The 17761-nt window shown below is 57.4% G+C and overlaps 2 protein-coding genes across 9 annotated transcripts in view; one reads left to right on the top strand and one right to left on the bottom strand.

Annotated features, from left to right (window-relative positions):
- Window positions 1–5009, bottom strand: part of IFT140 (intraflagellar transport 140) — a 79174-nt gene extending 74165 nt beyond the window's left edge. Inside the window, exons 1-5 of one of the 7 annotated variants that reach the window (XM_045462046.1) lie at window positions 4374–5009; window positions 3642–3708; window positions 1735–1941; window positions 1497–1608; window positions 118–295 (exon numbers count right to left, since the gene is read on the bottom strand). In XM_045462046.1, the coding sequence (XP_045318002.1) occupies window positions 118–264 (147 nt within the window). In that variant the 5' untranslated portion in view covers window positions 265–295; window positions 1497–1608; window positions 1735–1941; window positions 3642–3708; window positions 4374–5009. Of the gene's footprint in view, window positions 1–117; window positions 296–1496; window positions 1609–1734; window positions 1942–3641; window positions 3709–4183 lie in introns of all 7 variants that reach the window. The other 6 variants (XM_045462043.1, XM_045462044.1, XM_045462045.1 and 3 more) reach the window with 6 other exon arrangements.
- Window positions 5010–6069: 1060 nt separating this feature from the next.
- CRAMP1 (cramped chromatin regulator homolog 1) overlaps window positions 6070–17761 on the top strand; it is a 57917-nt gene continuing 46225 nt past the window's right edge. The window contains exons 1-2 of one of the 2 annotated variants that reach the window (XM_045462050.1): window positions 6070–6373; window positions 8528–8880. In XM_045462050.1, the coding sequence (XP_045318006.1) occupies window positions 8529–8880 (352 nt within the window). In that variant the 5' untranslated portion in view covers window positions 6070–6373; window position 8528. Of the gene's footprint in view, window positions 6374–8083; window positions 8144–8527; window positions 8881–17761 lie in introns of those variants that run through there. The other variant, XM_045462049.1, reaches the window with a different exon arrangement.

Here is a 17761-nt window from a genome sequence, read left to right as displayed (position 1 = left end):
CACACACACACACACACACACACCCCACCACACCCATGTGCACACATATACGTGAGAACGAAGAGGAGACAAGAGCCAGAGCTCTGGGAGTCAGCACTGTGGCTTCTTACTACTCACTTGTTCCAGGTATACATCCACGCTGCCTCCTGAGGTCGGGCTGACGGAGGCAACTGCCAGGAACGGATGCACAGGGTGCCAGTGGATGTGGGAAGGAGACCCAACGGAGTCCGGGGCTTCCACTCGGTGGTCAAAATAGAGGGCCATGATGACACTCAGACCAAGTCAGGGCTCAAACCTGCGTGGGAAAGATGGCCAAGTCCTGTTGGTTTTGAACAAAACAAAGACAGTGACCATACAAGGAACCGGGAAGGACAAGCATCATGAAGCCAACACCGGAACATGATGCAACTGACAAAGGCCCCTTAAGACCATGCAGGCAACTTTATGTGGAAGAGAGCTCTAACAGGGGGAAAGCGTACAAGGAAGCAAGAAATTGGACCCGGAATGATCCAGGCACGACGGAAAGAATAAAACACTGCCATCAAAACAATAAAGTAAAGCCCAGCAGGCTAGACGACATCCTTATTCCAATCATAAGGAGGACAATTTGTATTTCCATAGCTGCCCTTTGAGCAAAAATCTCCAGCCAAATAGAAGTGAAACTGCTTCACGGAAATCTATAGAAAAACCTAGTATTCGATTTGCTATAAAGCCTGAAGACCACGGCTGTCTTCAACATCAGATTCTCAGATAGTAGAAGGCAAGAGGGTTCCTTGGTTAGAGAATCGAGAAAATGAAGCCACAGCAAGAGTAGGGACGGTGAACTTGATTCGTTCTCCGGACTTAACGTCTTTCTTTCCCGGAAAAGATTTGCATACTGCCCCGCGCAGGAGGGTGGGACGGTGCGTGACTGGCCAGTCCCGATGCCCACTTGTCACAGCCTCGAGTCAGTTCGGGGCAGCTAACTGGCAGATAAGACAATATTTGCAGGTTCGTGTGCTATCATTTAAAAGTATTCAACGTCATGCCCGTTAGAATGGCCGTTATCAGATAAAGATGTGGTTTACATAGACGACGTACTGCTTGGCAATGAGAAGGAATGAAATCCTGCCATTTGCAACAATGTGGATGGAATGGAGGGTATTAAGCTGAGTGAAATAAGTCAGTCAAAGATATCACAGGCTCTCCCTCATATGTGGAACTTGAGAAACTTAAGATCATGGGGGAAGGGAAGGGGAAAAAAGTTTCAAACAGAGAGGGAGACGAACCATAAGAGACTCTTAAATACAGAGAACAAGCTGAGTGTTGATGGGGGAGCGGGGGGAAGGGGAACATGGGTGACAGACAGCGAGGAGGGCACTTGTTGGGATGAGCGCTGAGTGTTGTACGTAAGCGATGAATCACGGGAATCTACCCCCAAAACCAAGAGCACCCCGTATACACTGTATGTTAGCTAACGCAGCAATAAATTACATTTTTAAAAAAATGGCTGTTACCAGAAAGATAGAAAAGAACTCTTGGCAAAGACGTGGGGAAATCGGAACCCTCGTGCACTGCCGGTGGGAGTGCGAACTGGTGCAGACGCTGTGGAAGACGGTATGGTGGTTCCTGAAAACTCAAACACAGAAGGACCATGTGGTTCAGCAGCTCCACCTTTGGGTATACACCCGGAAGACTGAAAGCAGGGGGTCGGGTACATCCTTGTACACGCACGTTCACAGCAGCACTATTCACAGTAGTCAGAAAGACAGAACAACCACGGTCTCTTGGCAGATGAAGGGAGACACACAATATGGTGCACATACAGAACACAGAACGAACCAGCCTTGAGATTCTGACATGTCACAATATCGATGAACGTAGGAGACGTTACGTTCCGCTCAGCGAAATAAGCCAATCACAGAAGATCGAATGCAGTGTGTTTCTACCTCTGGGAGGGACCTAGCACAGTCACATTCAAAGAGACAGAAAGTGAAAGGGTGGGCACCAGGGCCTGTAGCGCTGGGGGATGGGGAGCTAGTGTTTAACGGAGAGAGGATTTCTGTTTGGGAAGATCAAGAATACTGAAGAGGGTTGGTGGGGATGGTTATACCACACGTCAATGTGCTTAATGTCACCGGTTGTATACACGCAAATAATTAAAAGGGTAGATTTTATGTTACGTATAGTTAGCCACGACAAAAAAAATGGTGTTAAAAAAAAAAATGAATTGCTGCGACGTTCTACCATCGGAGTGGAGAAGGGACTATGCCATTTGCTTTAGCAGCAACAATAATTGTATCAGAGGAAGCCTCGAAGTCTCAGCTTGGATTTAGAGAAGGAAACCCATTTCAGGAAAAAGGTAAATGCACGAAGGTACAAATGAACAGTCACATATCAAACGTTCCCCTTTTTCTTCTGAGTATACACTGAGTCCGAAACACACGCACACTTTCTGAGGTGGTGTTCTCACTGCCATGGAGTAAGGAACACATGCTGGGGGCTGCTGGTGGAGCAGGGAGGCACGGGCGGGAGGCATGGGGGGCCGGAGTCAGGGGAAGGGGCAGGATCCAGAGACCTCTCCCCCCATCACAAAGGGGACATCCACTCTGGACGGGGCTCCGACTATCCTTATGCACTTTCAAATGAAGTCAGTACAACGGAAAAAAAACCGCATAAAAATCTGGGCGTTTAAACGAAAGGAAACGTTTGCATTAAAGCAAAGGAAAGCTTTTGAGTCTTCATGTGTCGCAGCCAACCAAGGGTGGAAATTTGGGGCTGTGACAAATTTGTACCCGTGTTTAGCAAGTTTACTTGGTGAAAATATTGCTCTGAAAAATAAGTCACGTTAATTTTGTTAGACTGAAGGAAGAGTTACGACAGCACTTGAGGTAAAACCTGGTTTCCCCTGGATTTTTTGTCTCAAACATCGCTGTGGAATAAGCATGGGTGCTCACAGGTTTTATTTTTTTAACGTTTTATTTATTTTTGACCCAGAGAGAGAGACAGCAGGAGCGGGGTAGGGGCAGACAGAGAGGGAGACACAGAATCCCGAGCAGGCCCCAGGCTCTGAGCTGTCAGCACAGAGCCTGATGCGGGGCTCGAACCCCGGAACCGTGAGATCATGACCTGAGCCCAAGTCGGCTTAAGCCACCCAGGCGGCCCACTCTCAGGTTTTTGAACTACTTTTTCCTGCCTGGGACTTCCTGGGAGACTCCCTCCCCCACACTCCACCTTTGGATATTCAGAAGCCCCATCCCTCTCTGACTTCGCTACCAGGTTGTTCTAGGCTTCTCTCCAGCGTCCCCACACAGGCCGGTCCTTCATTTGCAAAGTCCTTCAGACTTTATTGCAAACGTGTGCTTGACTGACCTCTCTACCTGCTGCAGGTGGGAGTCCCTGGCTGCACCCCCAGCCCTGAGAACAGCACCCCCTCCAGGCGATGAAGATATTGATTAGCAAGGGAAGACGCTCTTGCTGCTTTATTGCAACCAGCGGCCAAGGTGGGTGAGTCCGTTTTTACCCAGTGTGATGGATTGCTCACCATTCCTTGTACCTGCGTTTCAACGTTTTTCCACCACGAAGAAGTATTATCTGCGTAATCATAAACAAAAGCTACCAGAGTAAACACAAGAAGAGGTGACTAACAATGTTATCCTTACCTAAGGACACCGATCAGTGGCATCAGTTCGCAAACAAGCGCACTTCCTTTCCTTAAACTCGGGGCCTCTAGAACAACAACAAAGTGGCAAATGTACAAACTTTGAGGAAAAGAAGCAAATTCCGTTAGTTCTAAGCGATTTGCTCCTGTCCGACGCCAGTCCCTGCCGCGGACCACCGCCTCGGGGCGCCCGGCTCAGCTGGGGGTTCGGGGTGCGCAGGCGGACTGAGCAGCGAGGGGGGGGGGGCGGGGGGAGGCTCTGGGGGGCGGCGGCAGAATGCAGGGGCGCGGGCACTCGCGGCCATCCAGTTGGCGCCCCCTCACCGCAGACGGTTCAGGGTCACAGCCGCAGGCCTTGCACGCGAAGGCCGACCGGCCGCGCATAGGGGCGGTTTTCTAACCCCCACCCCGTCCCGCGGGGGTCCCGGGAGCCCTGCCGGCGCCGCCCGCCTCCCCTCCCGGGCCCCGCCGGGGGCTCGTCCCGCCCCGCGGCCCTCGGTGGAGCCCGGACTGAGCCCGCTGTGGCCATCATCGCGTGCTGACCTCGGACGCCGCGCCCAGCTCCCGCCGACCCCGACCCGCTCGGCCGAGGCCCGGTTTCCGGAGGAAAATGGCCCGGGGGTCCGCGGGACCGGGGTCTGGCCCGGCTCGTCATCGCTCCGCTCCCCCGCCCCAGACCGCCACGGAGCCCCTACCCGGCGGCTCGCAGCCCTCGCCCTTCGACCCCACTCACCTCCGCCGAGCCGCAGCGCGTTGCCCGGACAACGGCTGCGCGCGGAACGCGGAAACTGCCGAACGTGAGAGCGGCGGAAGCCGAGGCCACCCGAAGCGCCTCGAGAGGCCGGAAAGAGCCGAATACGGTCGAGAGTGTTCGTGAGGCGCCAAGGGCAAGAGTCCCTGGCGGGTCCCCGCCGGCGGCCAGCTCCGCGGTCCTGCGGGGCATTTTGTCCCCGTCGCAGTTTACAACCAACAACGCCAGCTCAGAAAGGGGAGCTAGGAGGCCAGCATTTGCCTGTGCTGCGCAGAGAAGGGAAGCGGGTGACATTTTTATAGGTGTGATGAGGATGCAAAGCCTGTTGGGACCGGCTCCTGCAGTTACACCTTAATAAACGGGTTGGTCAGCTGACAGTGTGGAGGAGAAATGGAACGCCATCTTCCTTAAGATTCTCTTCGGTTCATCTTCTTCGGTCTTTGGGACCGCACACCGTTTGCTGGGCTCTACTTTGTCTCATCTCAAGGAGGAGGGTGTGGTTAAAGAGGATTTCTGAGCAAAGCCGATTGATTCGACGTAGTACTTGATGTGCATGCAACGCTTTGGGGGCCGTATGGTCTCCTTTGGCGAGAAAATGGTAGCCAAGGGTACCTATGGCTTCATCCCATTAGAAACCAATGTGACTCGTGGCGGCAGATTGCATTCCCAAAGGCACTAGAACGTGCCTTTTCGGTCAGGCGTGCTTAAACTTGGAAATTAACTTTGAACAACACAGCAAAGTCATGTCGTTAAAGGGAAAAAAATGTTGCTACAGCAAAGAAGTCCACATTAAGTGAAAAAGATAAAAGGAAAATGCAGATACTACTGGATCCGACAGGATAGGTGCTGGATCACATAGGTACAAGGAATATGCCGTTTTTAAAGACCTCATTTTCAGAAACAAAAACATTTATTGGGGGAAAAAAACCCTGACATGAGACACTGTAGGTTTAAGGTGTACTGCGTGTTACTTTGATGCATTCATGTTATGTGGCGGCTGTAGCGACATCGGTCATATGACGTAACTACAATATTATCGTCTGCATCCGTCTTATTGTGCATTAGAGCTCTATGACTCATACGCTGCTCCTTCCAGGTTTGTATCCTAGGACACCACCCCGCTTATCCTCTCTTCCGTAATAAACGCGAGAATTTAGAACACACTCCTTTATCGCCATGACGAAAAAATATGACCCACGTGTCCAGCGCCATCCACTGCACTAAGAAACTTCAAAAGCACACACTCGATCTAATAAAGGGCGTATTTATCTCACTCAGTTGCATTTGTATACTTTGTCGTCAAAAACCCGGTTCGCGCCGGATTCAAGACTCTGAGCTGAGGCGGCGTTTACTTCTCACGCACCCGTCAACACGGCTCCGGCCAATCACAGCCAGGGCGCTGTCCCTATTGGCTGTCTATCCGCCAATCCGGAGAGACGCATTGGCCCGCACGGCCGCGAGGCCGGCGTCACAACACTACCAGCGTCGCAGGCCCGCCCCGCGCCCCCTCCCAGCGTCTGTACGGGCAAGCGCGCGCGCCCGCTGCTGGCCAATGGCAGCGCCCCTAGGGGGGCGCGCCCGCTGGAAACTCGGGCGTGCTCGTCCCCGCGCGCGTCGCCCCGCCCTGCCCCGCCCCGCGCGTCGTCCGCCCCGCCCCGCCCCGCGCGCAGTGCCCGCGGTCTCTGCCGGCTGCCGTAGCCGGAACTGCTGCTGAGCGCGGCGGGCCGGGCCTCCGGGAGCTGAGAGGCGGCAGCACCCGCGCCCGCAGCCTCGTCAGCCGCTCGCCTGCCGCGGAGGAGACGTGCCGGGGCGAGGGCCCCCGGGCAACTGCTTCCGAGGCGGGAGGACCACATCGACGTCGCGGCTTCTGTGCAGCGGGCTCTCGGGGGCCGGGGCTGCCCGGCCCGGCCGGTTCTGCGGGCGCCCGGGAGGCCCCCGGGGAGCCCGCGAAGCCAGGCCGCTGCGAGGTGTTGATGAAGAAGGTGACCGGGGGCCGGGGTTCGGGAGGGGTGGGCCGCCCCGACCGCCTGTCATGGCGAGGCCCGGGCCCCAGGTGGAGCGGGGCTGCGGGAGAAGCGGCCTGTGCCCTCGCGTCGGTGCTTACGCACGCGGTACTCCGTCGGGGTGGCCCGGCGGAGTCCGGACCGAGGAGTGGCGCGGTGACAGCGCTCTTTGTGTGCAGCCAGAAGTCGGCCCGGGAGGGAGGGTTTTGCTTTTTCCTTCCCGAAGCCTGACAAAACGGTGTCGAGTCGGGATTTTTCGCTTGAGGTGATTCCACCTCTGCGAACGGTCAGGAAGTAGCGTTGGAGGTTTTCGGTCAAAGGATTCCATCCCCGTGGTTTCCTTTTCCTGTAGGGGAAAACTCTGAAATGTGTCAATATCCTTTTGGTTCTGAGAAGCCGTGTCCTTCTGCGTTCAGGTCTTCCCTGTGTTCAGCCGGGCACACAGGAAAGTCTGTTGTGTTGTGGCCGGTGTATGCCCTGCGTGGGTCCTGCCTGGCTTGACTGTGGGTAGTTTTGGGGATAAAAGGTCCCTGGGAGTAGGTTTCTCCGCATTATAACCCAGAGAAAGGCCCTTTGGGGTGTTCCCAGGTTTCTTAGGTAGGAACGATAGGTTGAGAAATAGGTCGCCTTAAGTGCTGTGCAGTGAAGTCCTCTAAAAAGTTTGGGTGTTTGCCCTGTATGGTTTTATTCTTTGGCAGAGGTTTTTTTTTTTTTTTTTTTTTGTATTTGTTTTCTTAATTGTCATTCCTTAAATTCGAATAATTTGTAAGACCAATTCCAGCAGATGAAAACTGGCCCAGATCATTTTCTGACAATACATTGGAGCAGTGGGAGGTGTTACTATGATTTTTTGCTCGGATTTTTACTCTTCTCTAAGTGTTTCAGTGAGAGACCATTGCCCCTATTCCTGTGTTTCACCCCTAGCCTGGATGCCTTGCTGTCTTTTCCCTTTTGAACGGAGCGTTTCCATTCTCAGCAGCTTTGTTGAGGATGTCAAACAGTTTGGACATAGTATCATCCCCTGTTGAGGAATCTAATTTTCATCTTTCTTGCTTTATCACGGGTACACATTACTGACCCTTTCGGGGGCTTATAATGTGATGCTACCTGATCCTGACTCAGTTTTTGAGCGGATCTGCTTCTCTGGGCTTGCGCACATTTTTAGGGTCCTCAGTTCTGTGGTTGACATTTCACACTGCCGCGGGTAACAAAGTTAATGCAAGGGTTTTACCAACGGTTGTCGAGAATTTTTACACGACCCGGTCTTCTGCCCATTCTTGCATTTGGACCTGGACGTGTCTGCGGATGTCACGTTCACCGGTGGCTCCAACCTGTTCCGTGCCCCAGGTTCCTTTGTTGTAGAAGCATTTTTAATTCGTAAATCTCGGCAGCAGCACACACCTCCCACCCTAGGAAGCAAGATTCCCAGAAACCCCGAGCTTATTATTCTTTACGTGTGTTTTAAAATAAGCAGGCGGACCGGCAGCCGCGGGCCACCATGGAGTCCCCTGTGCACGCAGGCGAGCCCGCGCCTCTCCCCTGGCGGGGTGGATCCGGGCCCCTCGCCCCCGCTCCGGGGCCAACTTTGGGGAGCGGCGTGTGGGGCAGGTGCGCGGGCCCGGAGCCCCGCGCGTTTTGGGGGCGGGGAGGGGTGGGGTCGGGGGCGCGGGCGCCGAGGCTGGGGCGGCTCTGGGAGACGCCGGCGCGCGAGCCGCCCGCCGCGCAGGCCATGAGTCGCGGCCCCACGGGGTAGGTGGCTCGGGGCTCGGCCCGGGGACCCCGGGACCTCCTCCGGGGCCCGCCGTCCCCGGCCCTCCCCACCCCCACCCCACGACCCCGCCGGCCGGGGCGCCGCGCGGGCAGGGCGGTCCGGCCGCGGCCCCCCGGACCGCCAGCCCCGCTGCCTCCGCGCCTGCCGGCCGCCGTTCGCCGGGGTCGGCGTCGGGGGCCGGGGGCCGGGGGCCGGGCCGGGCCCGGCGGCGGCGGCGGCGGCGGCGGCGGCGGCGGCGGGCGGCCGGGAGGGGATCGGGAACAAACAACGGCGGCCATGTTGAGAGGGCATCGGTGCGCTAAACTTCTCGGGCAGGCTGCCGGGCGCGCGCCTCACCGGGGTCCCCTCCCCTGCCCCGCCAGGATGACAGTGAAGTTGGGAGACGGCGGCGGCGGCGGCGGGGAGGACGGGCTCAAGCGGCTGGGCAAGCGGTCGGCCGAGGAGGACTCGCTGGAGGGCGAGGGGCCCGGCGGCGGGGACGCGGCCGAGGAGAGCGGCGGCACAAAGAGGGACGCCAGGACCCCCCGGGACGGCGGCGACGGCCCCCCTGCGCCCGCGGGCGGCCCGCAGGCCCCGTCCCCGCCGCCCGCCTGCCCGCAGGACCAGCACCACTTCCTCCGGTCCAGCGTCAGGCCGCAGAGCAAGAGGCTCAGGAAGGACTCGTCGTGCGCCGGGGGGAGCGGCGGCGCCGGCGGCTCGGGGCCGCGAGGAAAAGGTACGGGACCCCAGCTCCTCCAGGGTGTGCCCCGGACCCCGGGGGGGGGGGGGGGGGGGGAGGTGGCTCACAGGGACCCCCGCCCCGCGTCCCCGCGCGCGCTGCCGCTCACTTCAGGTGGCACTGGGCAGGGGACGTGCCCCCTTTCTCCTCCCAAGAGGCTGTTGCTCTCCGTGCTGAAACTCCGGGAAGAGGCAGTGAGTATGCGTTCTGGGCAAGTACAATGGGTTCCTGAGTCTGGGGGGGTTTTCCTGGTAGAGCAGCCTCGGTGACCTACACGGTGGGCTCTTTAAACCGCAGACAATAGTAGGGAGAGGAAAGGCGAAATACCTACCGCGTCTCTTTTCCTGGACACGAGCTGGTGGACGTACAACAAAGGAGTGGGCTTTTGAAACTCATTTGATAAGAAGCCAAAAGTGACCATCACAGAGTCTGACTTGGGCCCATCGCTCCCTGCCTCCTGTAGTCTAGGCTCAAAAGTGCTGAGGACACGGGGATGCAGCCCTTAGACTTGCCACCGGGCGCCACGAAAGGCTGTCCCCTGGGGCAGGAGGTAGTGAGAACATCTGCGGCCTGGGACGTACCTACCGTCTGCGGTGTTGGCCCCGCGTTCTGACCCAATGGACAGTAGTGCAGCTTCGCTAGGGTCCCTTCTAGAAACGGGAGGAGAGCCGCGCCGTGGTGCTGCTGCTGCTGCGTTCATTCTCCGTCATGTACCGCTTTTCTCTGTAAGAGAGCTGCTCGTAACGTCCTTTTCCTTCGAGGCCGAGTCTGCAGCACTTTTACAGGTAGCAAACGGAACAAAGTTCCAATGAGTTTTTCAGGAAAAAAAGCCTTATGTTTAGTTCCTTGGGAAAAGGTAAGTGCAATTTGTTAGACGACCCTGATCATCTTAAGAAGGAAAGATTTCAGAAACCAACGGAGAAAGAACCCACTTTGGAGACGTGTGCCAAATGTGTACGATTCAGCGGAGTTCTGTCTTGTCCTCATCTGAGGAGGCCGGCCTCTGAAATCATCCTGGCCTTACCAAATTTTTGTTTTTGGTAGATTGGGTTTAAGTAAACTTGTAAGTGTGCGGTAATTTGGCACGTTTCAGAAATTAAACCTTGGGTCACGTACATTTACGTTGGTGTGAGAGTCGTCAGTTAATTAGGAAAACGTTAATTTGCTTTATTTGTTGTGTAAACCAAATAGCTTTTCCGCTCCTGGTTACAGGTGTGTAAGTCAGCTCAGCCCCTGGGATGCCGTCAATGGTTTGTGGCTTCAGAAGCCCTGGCGGAGCTCAGGGCCTTGCCAACTTGGCCCTCTGACCTTTCGTCTGCTTGTTTGGCTTCTTGAATCTGCCAGAGAGAGGCGCCCACTCCCCTGAGAAACCAGGCACAGCGGTGGCTGCTCACGTGTGACGGGCCGAGTGAAAGCCCTTGGTTACCTGTAAATGGCCAGCTGTGCGTCAGGTGCCGCGGCGCTCTGGCTTCGGTGTGTGGTTAGACTCACAGCCGTCAGGTGATGAGGGGAGGTTTGCTTTCGTTTGCCCAGAAGAGTGTGGCTCTGATGGAGAAGGGCCCCTGGAGGAGCCTCACATCACATCATTGGTTCTTGTCCCAGAGTGTGGCTCTGAGTGGCGATCGACTTTCCGTTAGGAAAACGGAAGCTTGTCAGGATATGTGCTTCTTGGGAGCTACGTACTTTCTTATTTTAGCAAGCTGATATTTCCCGGAGTGAGAGTAAAGTCAAACCGTAATGGTGGCTTTTAGGAGAGAGGTAGGAAGCATGTCTGCTTTGCTTCACAGGGAAGGTTGAGCTTGGAGTTTCCTGGTGGGGTCTGATGTTGGCTCCACACTTCACGGTGCCCCGCCACGTGTCTCGGGAACCTCTGCTTGCTTATCGTCTCCATTAGCAGCCAGCAAAGGTCAGGTTCCGACTGTGTGCCCTGTAACCTTTGCAGACACTTCTTAGAGGGGCATCTGTCTTACAGATTGTGGAAATCTCCACCTGGGGTGTGGAGCGCAGATCCAGGGGGAAACGAACAGTCCTAGCGTTTTTTAGTTTTTTCAAAAAATGAGATTTCCATTCGTCTGGTTGTTGGCGGTTCTTTGGCCGATAGCTTGCAGACAGGCGTGCGAAGCTTGCGGTGAGTGTGGGGGGACGGTCTTGTGGAGGGAAGGAAGTCCCCTTGGATTGCTGTCCGCAGTGCTGTTTTCTTGCTCTCCAAGAGGACTGTGTTTTGTCAACTTCAACAAACAGTGACTTTTTTCTAGTACGATCCTGCATTAAATTCTTTTTGAATTTTAAAGGTCAGGGTTTAGCACCTAGGTGCCGGGCATCTCGTATCTGTTACTTCAGTGTCAAGTGGGCGCAGAAACTGAACTTTGTTGTTTGAAGGACGTGCTCCACCTAAGCGGAAGGTAAGCCGCAAACCAAGGATGTGTTTGAGCCTGAAACCCAGAATTCACGTACCTGTAAGAACCAGGTCGAGGACACAGAGCTCTCGAGGCTCTTCTGCCTTTGGCCAGTTCGCGATGTGGGTGACTGAGCAAACCTGTCTCTTGGAGGCTTGGTTTCATTGTGAACGGGGATAACGCCAGCGTCTGCCTCGGTGCAGTAAATATCACCGCTAAGCCCTGGTGTAAGTCGTTAAGAATCTCCCGACGCCTCTGTTACGGGAAACGTGCATAGTTTTGAGGTTAGGGAGCTAGAGAGGCTGGGCAGGTGGACACGGGCAGGTGTCCCCTGTGGGGAGAGAGAGGTCCCAGGAACGCCCGTGAGCTGCTACCTGCCTTGTCGGGCCAGTTGAGGCGGGTGCAGAGTAGACTCTCGCTTTCCATTGCCGCCCTCCTTCTCCCCTGCTCCCTGCCCAAGACCCTTCCTTCCACCCACCTGCGGGCAGGCTGGTCATGAAAGTGCGGGCTCCACGCACTTGGAGTTGGGCTGTGTCACCTGGTTTCTCTGTGCTCGTTCTGAGGGAATCAGCAAATCCCCGTGCAGAACTTACGTATGTTTTGCACAAACCGTGGGCTACTCCTAGCTTCTAGGTGTTTTTAGAAGACACCATGTGAGCTGTGCCACCCCAATGGGGTCAGCCTTTGGGAGACGAATACCATACCGGAAAGAGAGGTGAGCCGGCAGTCGGGAGACCCAGGTCCTACCCCCGGAGCTGCTGTGGGGCCGGTTTGGCTGTGGGACAAACGGAGGTCCCTTCAGCGGCCCAAATGTTAGGTTCTTTGCTTTCCAAGTGGGTCGGCTGAGATAGTGGCGAAAGCCACCTTAAGGTAATGTTGAGGGATGAAGGGGTCAGCTTGCAGTTTGGACGTGGGTCCTCTGTGTTGCAAGAGAGCATTCTGGAAGGTAGGTTCCGTGAAGTCAGTGGAGCTCTGTGTGTGTGGGCCTCTGGGAGAGCCCTGCGCAGGGCGTGGTCAGAGTGCGCCCCTCCCCCCGGGGCCTTTCTGTCCGTCGGCACCGGCGCTTTGCTCCTCATCTGCTCCGGTCGCTCCTGTTGTCGCTTCCCGGGCTCTTGGGCCAGGCCCCAGGCCTGGGATTCTTGTGCCCAGTGTCAGTCGGTAAGTGACGTTTAATAAAACCAGGTGCGGCATCGGGGCGCCTGGGTGTCTCGGTAGTTTAAGTGTCGACTTTGACTCAGGTCGCGATCTCGTGGTTTGTGAGTTCTGGCCCCGCCTCGGGCTGTCTGCTGACAGCTCAGAGCCTGCTTCGGATCCTCTGTCTCCCTCTCTCTACTCCTCCGCTGCTGGTTCTCTGTGTCTCTCAAACAGATAAATTAAAAAAAAAAAATTTCAGTGATGACCGTACGGAGCCCACCGCGGCCGCCTGGGCAGGGATACCAGGCTTTGCCAAGAGCTCTCAGACCTCTTGGGGAGAAGAGGAGGAGGAAGGCGGGGTGTCCCCCCCCACGCCCCACGTGGTAGAAGACACGGTAGCCCTGACACACGGTGCTGCTTTGTGACCCCCGACCGCACGTCGGGTCAGGAGGCCTGCGTCCCTGGCCACCTCAGATCTGGGCCCTGAGGAAGCTGTGCGGGATAGAGAGGAAAACACCCATAGCCCAGGGGCTCTCAGTGGAAGACTGAATTCAGGGTCATACAGACTGCACTGGCTTCACGTTGAAGAGCCGGACAGAGAGCATAGGCGAGTAGATAAGGCAACATCCGAGCATCGGCTGGAAGGTGGAGCTGATTTTCAAATACCTCGCTGGCTGTTAACATCAGAACTACCGTTTCTGCGGCACCCGCTTGTGGAGTTGCCCTTGGCCCACCGAGGATTCCGTAGGATTTTCGTTTTACGCTGTACACCGTGTCTCGTTTTGGGTTACACGAAGTGGTAAAGAGAACAGAGGAAACGTGACAGCGAGCTTCGTCGTGGGCGGTGGCGTGCGCAAGCATCTTACGTCGTGTGACCTCAGCGTTAGCGCCGAAGACCGACGTGCGTAAGGCCGAAGAGATTCTCGGGTGTCGTGTTTGCCTGGGGTCTCGAGAGTTACCTGCAGAAAATCTCGTCATTCGCTGAAGAAGGCGTACGTTTCGTGTCCCTTGGAGGGAGACCAGCCCCGGGCGCATTGAGGTCGAGGCTGTGTCGTGTGGAGGCTGGAGACGCAGCAGACGCTGCGGGCGGGGCCCGGGACACGTGCCGGGACCGTGCGGGTCCAGGTCACCTTCGGATGGTGGAAGAGGATGTCTCGGAGGCGGGGACCCCACGCAGGGACTCCGACGGCACGGCTGCGGTGTCCCTTGCGCTCTGTGGAGACCCGGCAAAGGCCGAGCAGGGGGGAGGCGTCCTGGTGGAGGCGAGCAGCTTGCGGAAGACCGGCGTGCGCCACGTCTGCTGACGCGACGCCCTGCCCGGGAATGGCCTTGTTCCACGTCGTCCTTCCGGCCTCGGTGGCGAGGGCGTCCCCTCAGTCACGGCTGGGCTCTAAGAGCGAGCTTGGCCGCTGTGGCGTCGGACGTGGAGGGCGTGTGCTACGAGGGGCACAGAAGCAGCCCCTGTCTCGACCGTGGCATGTTGTGACCGGAGGCGGCCAGGTGAACGGGCCGGCGTGTGTCATGCTCGGCCTCTGAAAGGTCCCCATCCCCTCTCACCGCAGACCCAGGCCACGAGGAAGCGTTCCGGTGCCTGGAGATGCGCTTCTGTCCGCAGACACTGGAACGTCTTTCTAGCTGAGGGTGGACGAAGTGCGGGGTGGCCCGCCTGAGTCCCCCTCGAGGGACGTCGCGCAGCACCTCGTGGTGCGGGTCTTCTGTCAGTCTCCGCGTTCATACCTTTGGAAGGAGGCTCCCCAGACTCGAAAGGAAACGTCCAGGATAGCGAGTTAGTGCGTCTTCTGTGTCTTACCTGGTCACGTCCCACGGTTTTGTTTTCAGCGGTACACGTGCTCCCCAGTCCTGACGCTTGCCGCTGACTGCCGCGTGAGCTTGGGCACGTCATTGAACCTGTCCGTTCCTTTTTGCGTCGCAGGCTGAGGGAAGGATGTCGAGGTCAAGCTCCCTCCGTCCTGAAATCCGTGGATTTTTCAGCTCGGTGTGTAGTAAAAATACAGAAGCAGCTGTGACGTGGGTGTCAGCCACCATGGTGTTGTGTGGCTCGAGGGGAGGATGCCGGGGTTTGGAATAAGAAGCTTGGTTCTAGCTGCCCGGAGGCCTCGGGGCTTTCGTGCTTTTGGAGTCTCGGTCTCCCCGTTCCTGAAATGTGGATAATAGCCGCACACCGTGAAGACAGAAAGGAGTAAAGCGTTCCAACGCGCTGTAAAGGTGCCTTAGAAATCACGTTCCTTTCCTGGTCCAAGCAGCTGCGTGGTGTGCCCGCCAGGCCACTGTCCCTGTGCCTCAGCGTTCCCATTCGGAAGGCGGGCATCGTCTCCCGTTCCGGTGACGTGAGGGGCGTGAGTAATGGTGCCCCGGGCTCCTGCAGAGATGTGGTGGGTGGGGGGGTGGGGGGCGCATGCAGGAGGCAGACGGCCTAGCTCGTCCCGGCGGGGAGTGGGCCGCCACAGCCGGCAGACCCCGGCCACACGTGTGCATTTGTCAGGTGCACGCTCTGGAGGGCAGGCCGTGGCCAGGGTTGAGGATTTGGAGACGGGGGAGGAGGCCATTCAAGTTGTCTCACTCAGGGGTGGTACAGGGTTGGCCTGGGAACGGGGAGAAGCTGGGCGGCCCCTGGGCAGCTGGAGGATGGGGGCACAGAAGCAGGTTGAGAGGGAGGGTGGGCTCTGTTCTGGAGGCACTGGGCTTCGGGGCCTGGCGGGGGGCCTCTGACCTCTCCTGCGGTGCCCCTGCTCTCATCAAGCGTCTGCTGTGAGGCCCGGTGCCAGGCCTGGGCACAGAAAGGTCAGAGCCTGTTCTTGCCTTCTGCGACCCCGCCGTTGGGATCCTTGTCTTGTACGTTTTTTTCCTAGGTTTGTTTGTTTGAGTTTTAAGTGTTTTTATTTATTTCTGAGAGGGAAAGCGTGAGTAGGAGAGGGTGATGAGAGAGAGAGAGAGAGAGAGAGAACACATCCCGAGCTGGCTCCACATCATCAGCACGGAGCCCGACGCGGGGCTTGAACCCACGAACCGTGAGATCCTGACCTGAGCCAAAGTCGGAGGCTCAAACCGGCTAAGCCACGCGGGCGCCCCTCCCTCCAGGTTTCTTGGATGCTGACTTCTCGTCACGCAGGCTCTCGCTCTCTCTGTGGCCTCGCTTGGGGCGTGGGCCTTGGTCCTCTGCGCGCATCCACTCCCAGCCCTGAGAAAGCCCCCATACCCAACCCGGTCTTGCTCACGGCGGTCTTCTCTTCCCCCTGCGGCAGCTCCCCTCTGTCCTCGCTGGCTTCCCTCTCCCCCTTCACGCGTCGCTCTTGGCATCTGAATGTTTCTGCACTGGTGGTGGCGTCTCTCGGGGGCCCAGCGTCACGGTCTGCCACAGTGTCTCTGCTCCTGTGTCTTGTTTCTGCCCGCGGCTGAGGGCTCGCATGAGCCGGGATGAGGCGCCCTCGTCCTCGGCCGGAATTTGGGGGATGGGCCGGACAGCATGTCCTCTCCTGATGAAGCTGTGCGATTCTACTTGACTTTCACGAAGCAGTCGAGGTCTCGACTGATGGTCAGCAAACATTAGAAATGGTTACTTGGCGTGATTTGCTTTGTTTGTTGAACAAGAACGTTCAGACGTTCACTTTACTCTGCGCTCTGTCCCTGAGGTTCCTTTCTGCTCGGAAGCGCTTCGGTCCTGTTGGCCTTCAGGCTTCGCTCCCCTGGTCTGGAGTCTCCCCGGCACCGTGATCGGGGGCCTGTCGCGAGAGCGGGCGGGCTGTCTGCGTCGTAGACCGCAGAGACGCGCGTGTGACTTCCGAGCACACGCAGCCACAGGCGTGGGCCGGCGGCCCGGGTGCACCGATAGGCCTGCCGGGCGGGTCGCTCTTGTTTTGGAAAAAGAGCTAAGCGAGCGTTTCATCACAGGTTGAAAAGGACTCCGAAATCCTTTGTTGTGGGTGGCTCAGGGGCGATCAGCCAGCCCTTTTCGGATCGCTACACCTCAGGAGTTATAGGCTCCAGAATCAGCCACGAGTGCCTGGGTTTCAGGGTGTCGGTGCCCTGGCGGGAGAAGCGCCTCTGGCTCTACAGGGCATGGTGTGAAGCCAGGTGTCCCGGCAGGTGTGCTCGGAGGCCGCCGCCTGTCAGAGACGTCCTGGGGGGTGTCGGGTTTGTTCGCTAGGTCACATCTTGGGTTTGGTTTGGTGAGGAATGGACGAAGTCAGATGTGTGTGGCGCACGCCCTCAGCCCCCTGGGAGGAGGGAGGACGCCCGGGGGACGGTTCTGTTGTGCGTGCGGGCGGCGCAATGACTGGCAGGCACACGGGCCGCGCTGGGAAACCCTGACTGTGTCTTCCCCTCCGACAGCGTGCCTGGGACCGTGGGCATCAAGCTCCCGGACACCACGCTGGCACTTCCTGCCACGGTAGAAGTAGTCTGTGCTGTCTCGCACAGGGGCCACCAGCCACTTGGGGACACTGACCGCTAGAAATGTGGCTGGTGTGACCGAGGTTATGGGTTTTGTGTTTTATTGAGTTTTAATTAGTGTGTGTATAGGGTCCCTCGTGGTAGCGGCAGTGACTTGGACAGGGCAGCGGTGACGAACGGCGGTTTCTGGGCCCCAGTCTTGTTGGCTTCTGAAGTCCCTGAACTTGTGCACACTTTTCCACGTGAGAGAATCCCACCCATTCTGCGTAGCCGCATGATCTTTCTGCATGTGTGACAACGCATTCTGCTTTCTGGGGGCTGACTCGTGGGTAAAATGCTCCTTATTTCGGCACAGCGACATGGAGCCGCGGTCCGGCAGACCTCTTGGTGCACGGTGACCCTGCCTCCTCCCGTCCCTCAGGCCACCCCCGCTCCACGCCTCGTGTTTCTCCAGGGTGGTGTTGGCCAGTGGAGATGGATCAGTGGGCTTAAAGTTTTGCACGTCCTATGCTTTGCTGTGAACTCCCCGTCTTTGCCCCGGATCTGGAGGCGCACGCCTGTCGAGGGGGTGAGGCGGGCGTACCTCGCCGGGAGGCCCTGCCTGAGCGAGCGGGGAGGCGGCCTCTCTGGACAAGCCTACAATCATCTCACCGGGAAAGCATTTCACGATATTCAGCGTTGGTTTCGCTTTTGCTTTCCCAAGTGCTTTTATCTTTATGGTCTTACTTTACCCCCGTCCCCAGCCCTTGAGAGTTTGCATTGCTCCCCACCGATGGTCCTGCAGGTCCCTGGGGGAGAGTCCGGCTATCGTGGGTGTGTGTGGGGGCTTCCCTTCTCTCTGAGGAAGGAGCCAGATGGATGGGAGGAGTGGGCTAGGTCGTAAACGTGTTCTATCCGTGACCCTTGCCCCTCGCGGATTGCCTGCGTTCCCCTGGGAG

This window comes from Leopardus geoffroyi, chromosome E3 (assembly GCF_018350155.1).
Source record: "Leopardus geoffroyi isolate Oge1 chromosome E3, O.geoffroyi_Oge1_pat1.0, whole genome shotgun sequence".
In the NCBI taxonomy this organism is placed as follows: domain Eukaryota; kingdom Metazoa; phylum Chordata; class Mammalia; order Carnivora; family Felidae; genus Leopardus; species Leopardus geoffroyi.
This window is presented reverse-complemented; position numbering and strand designations above follow the sequence as displayed.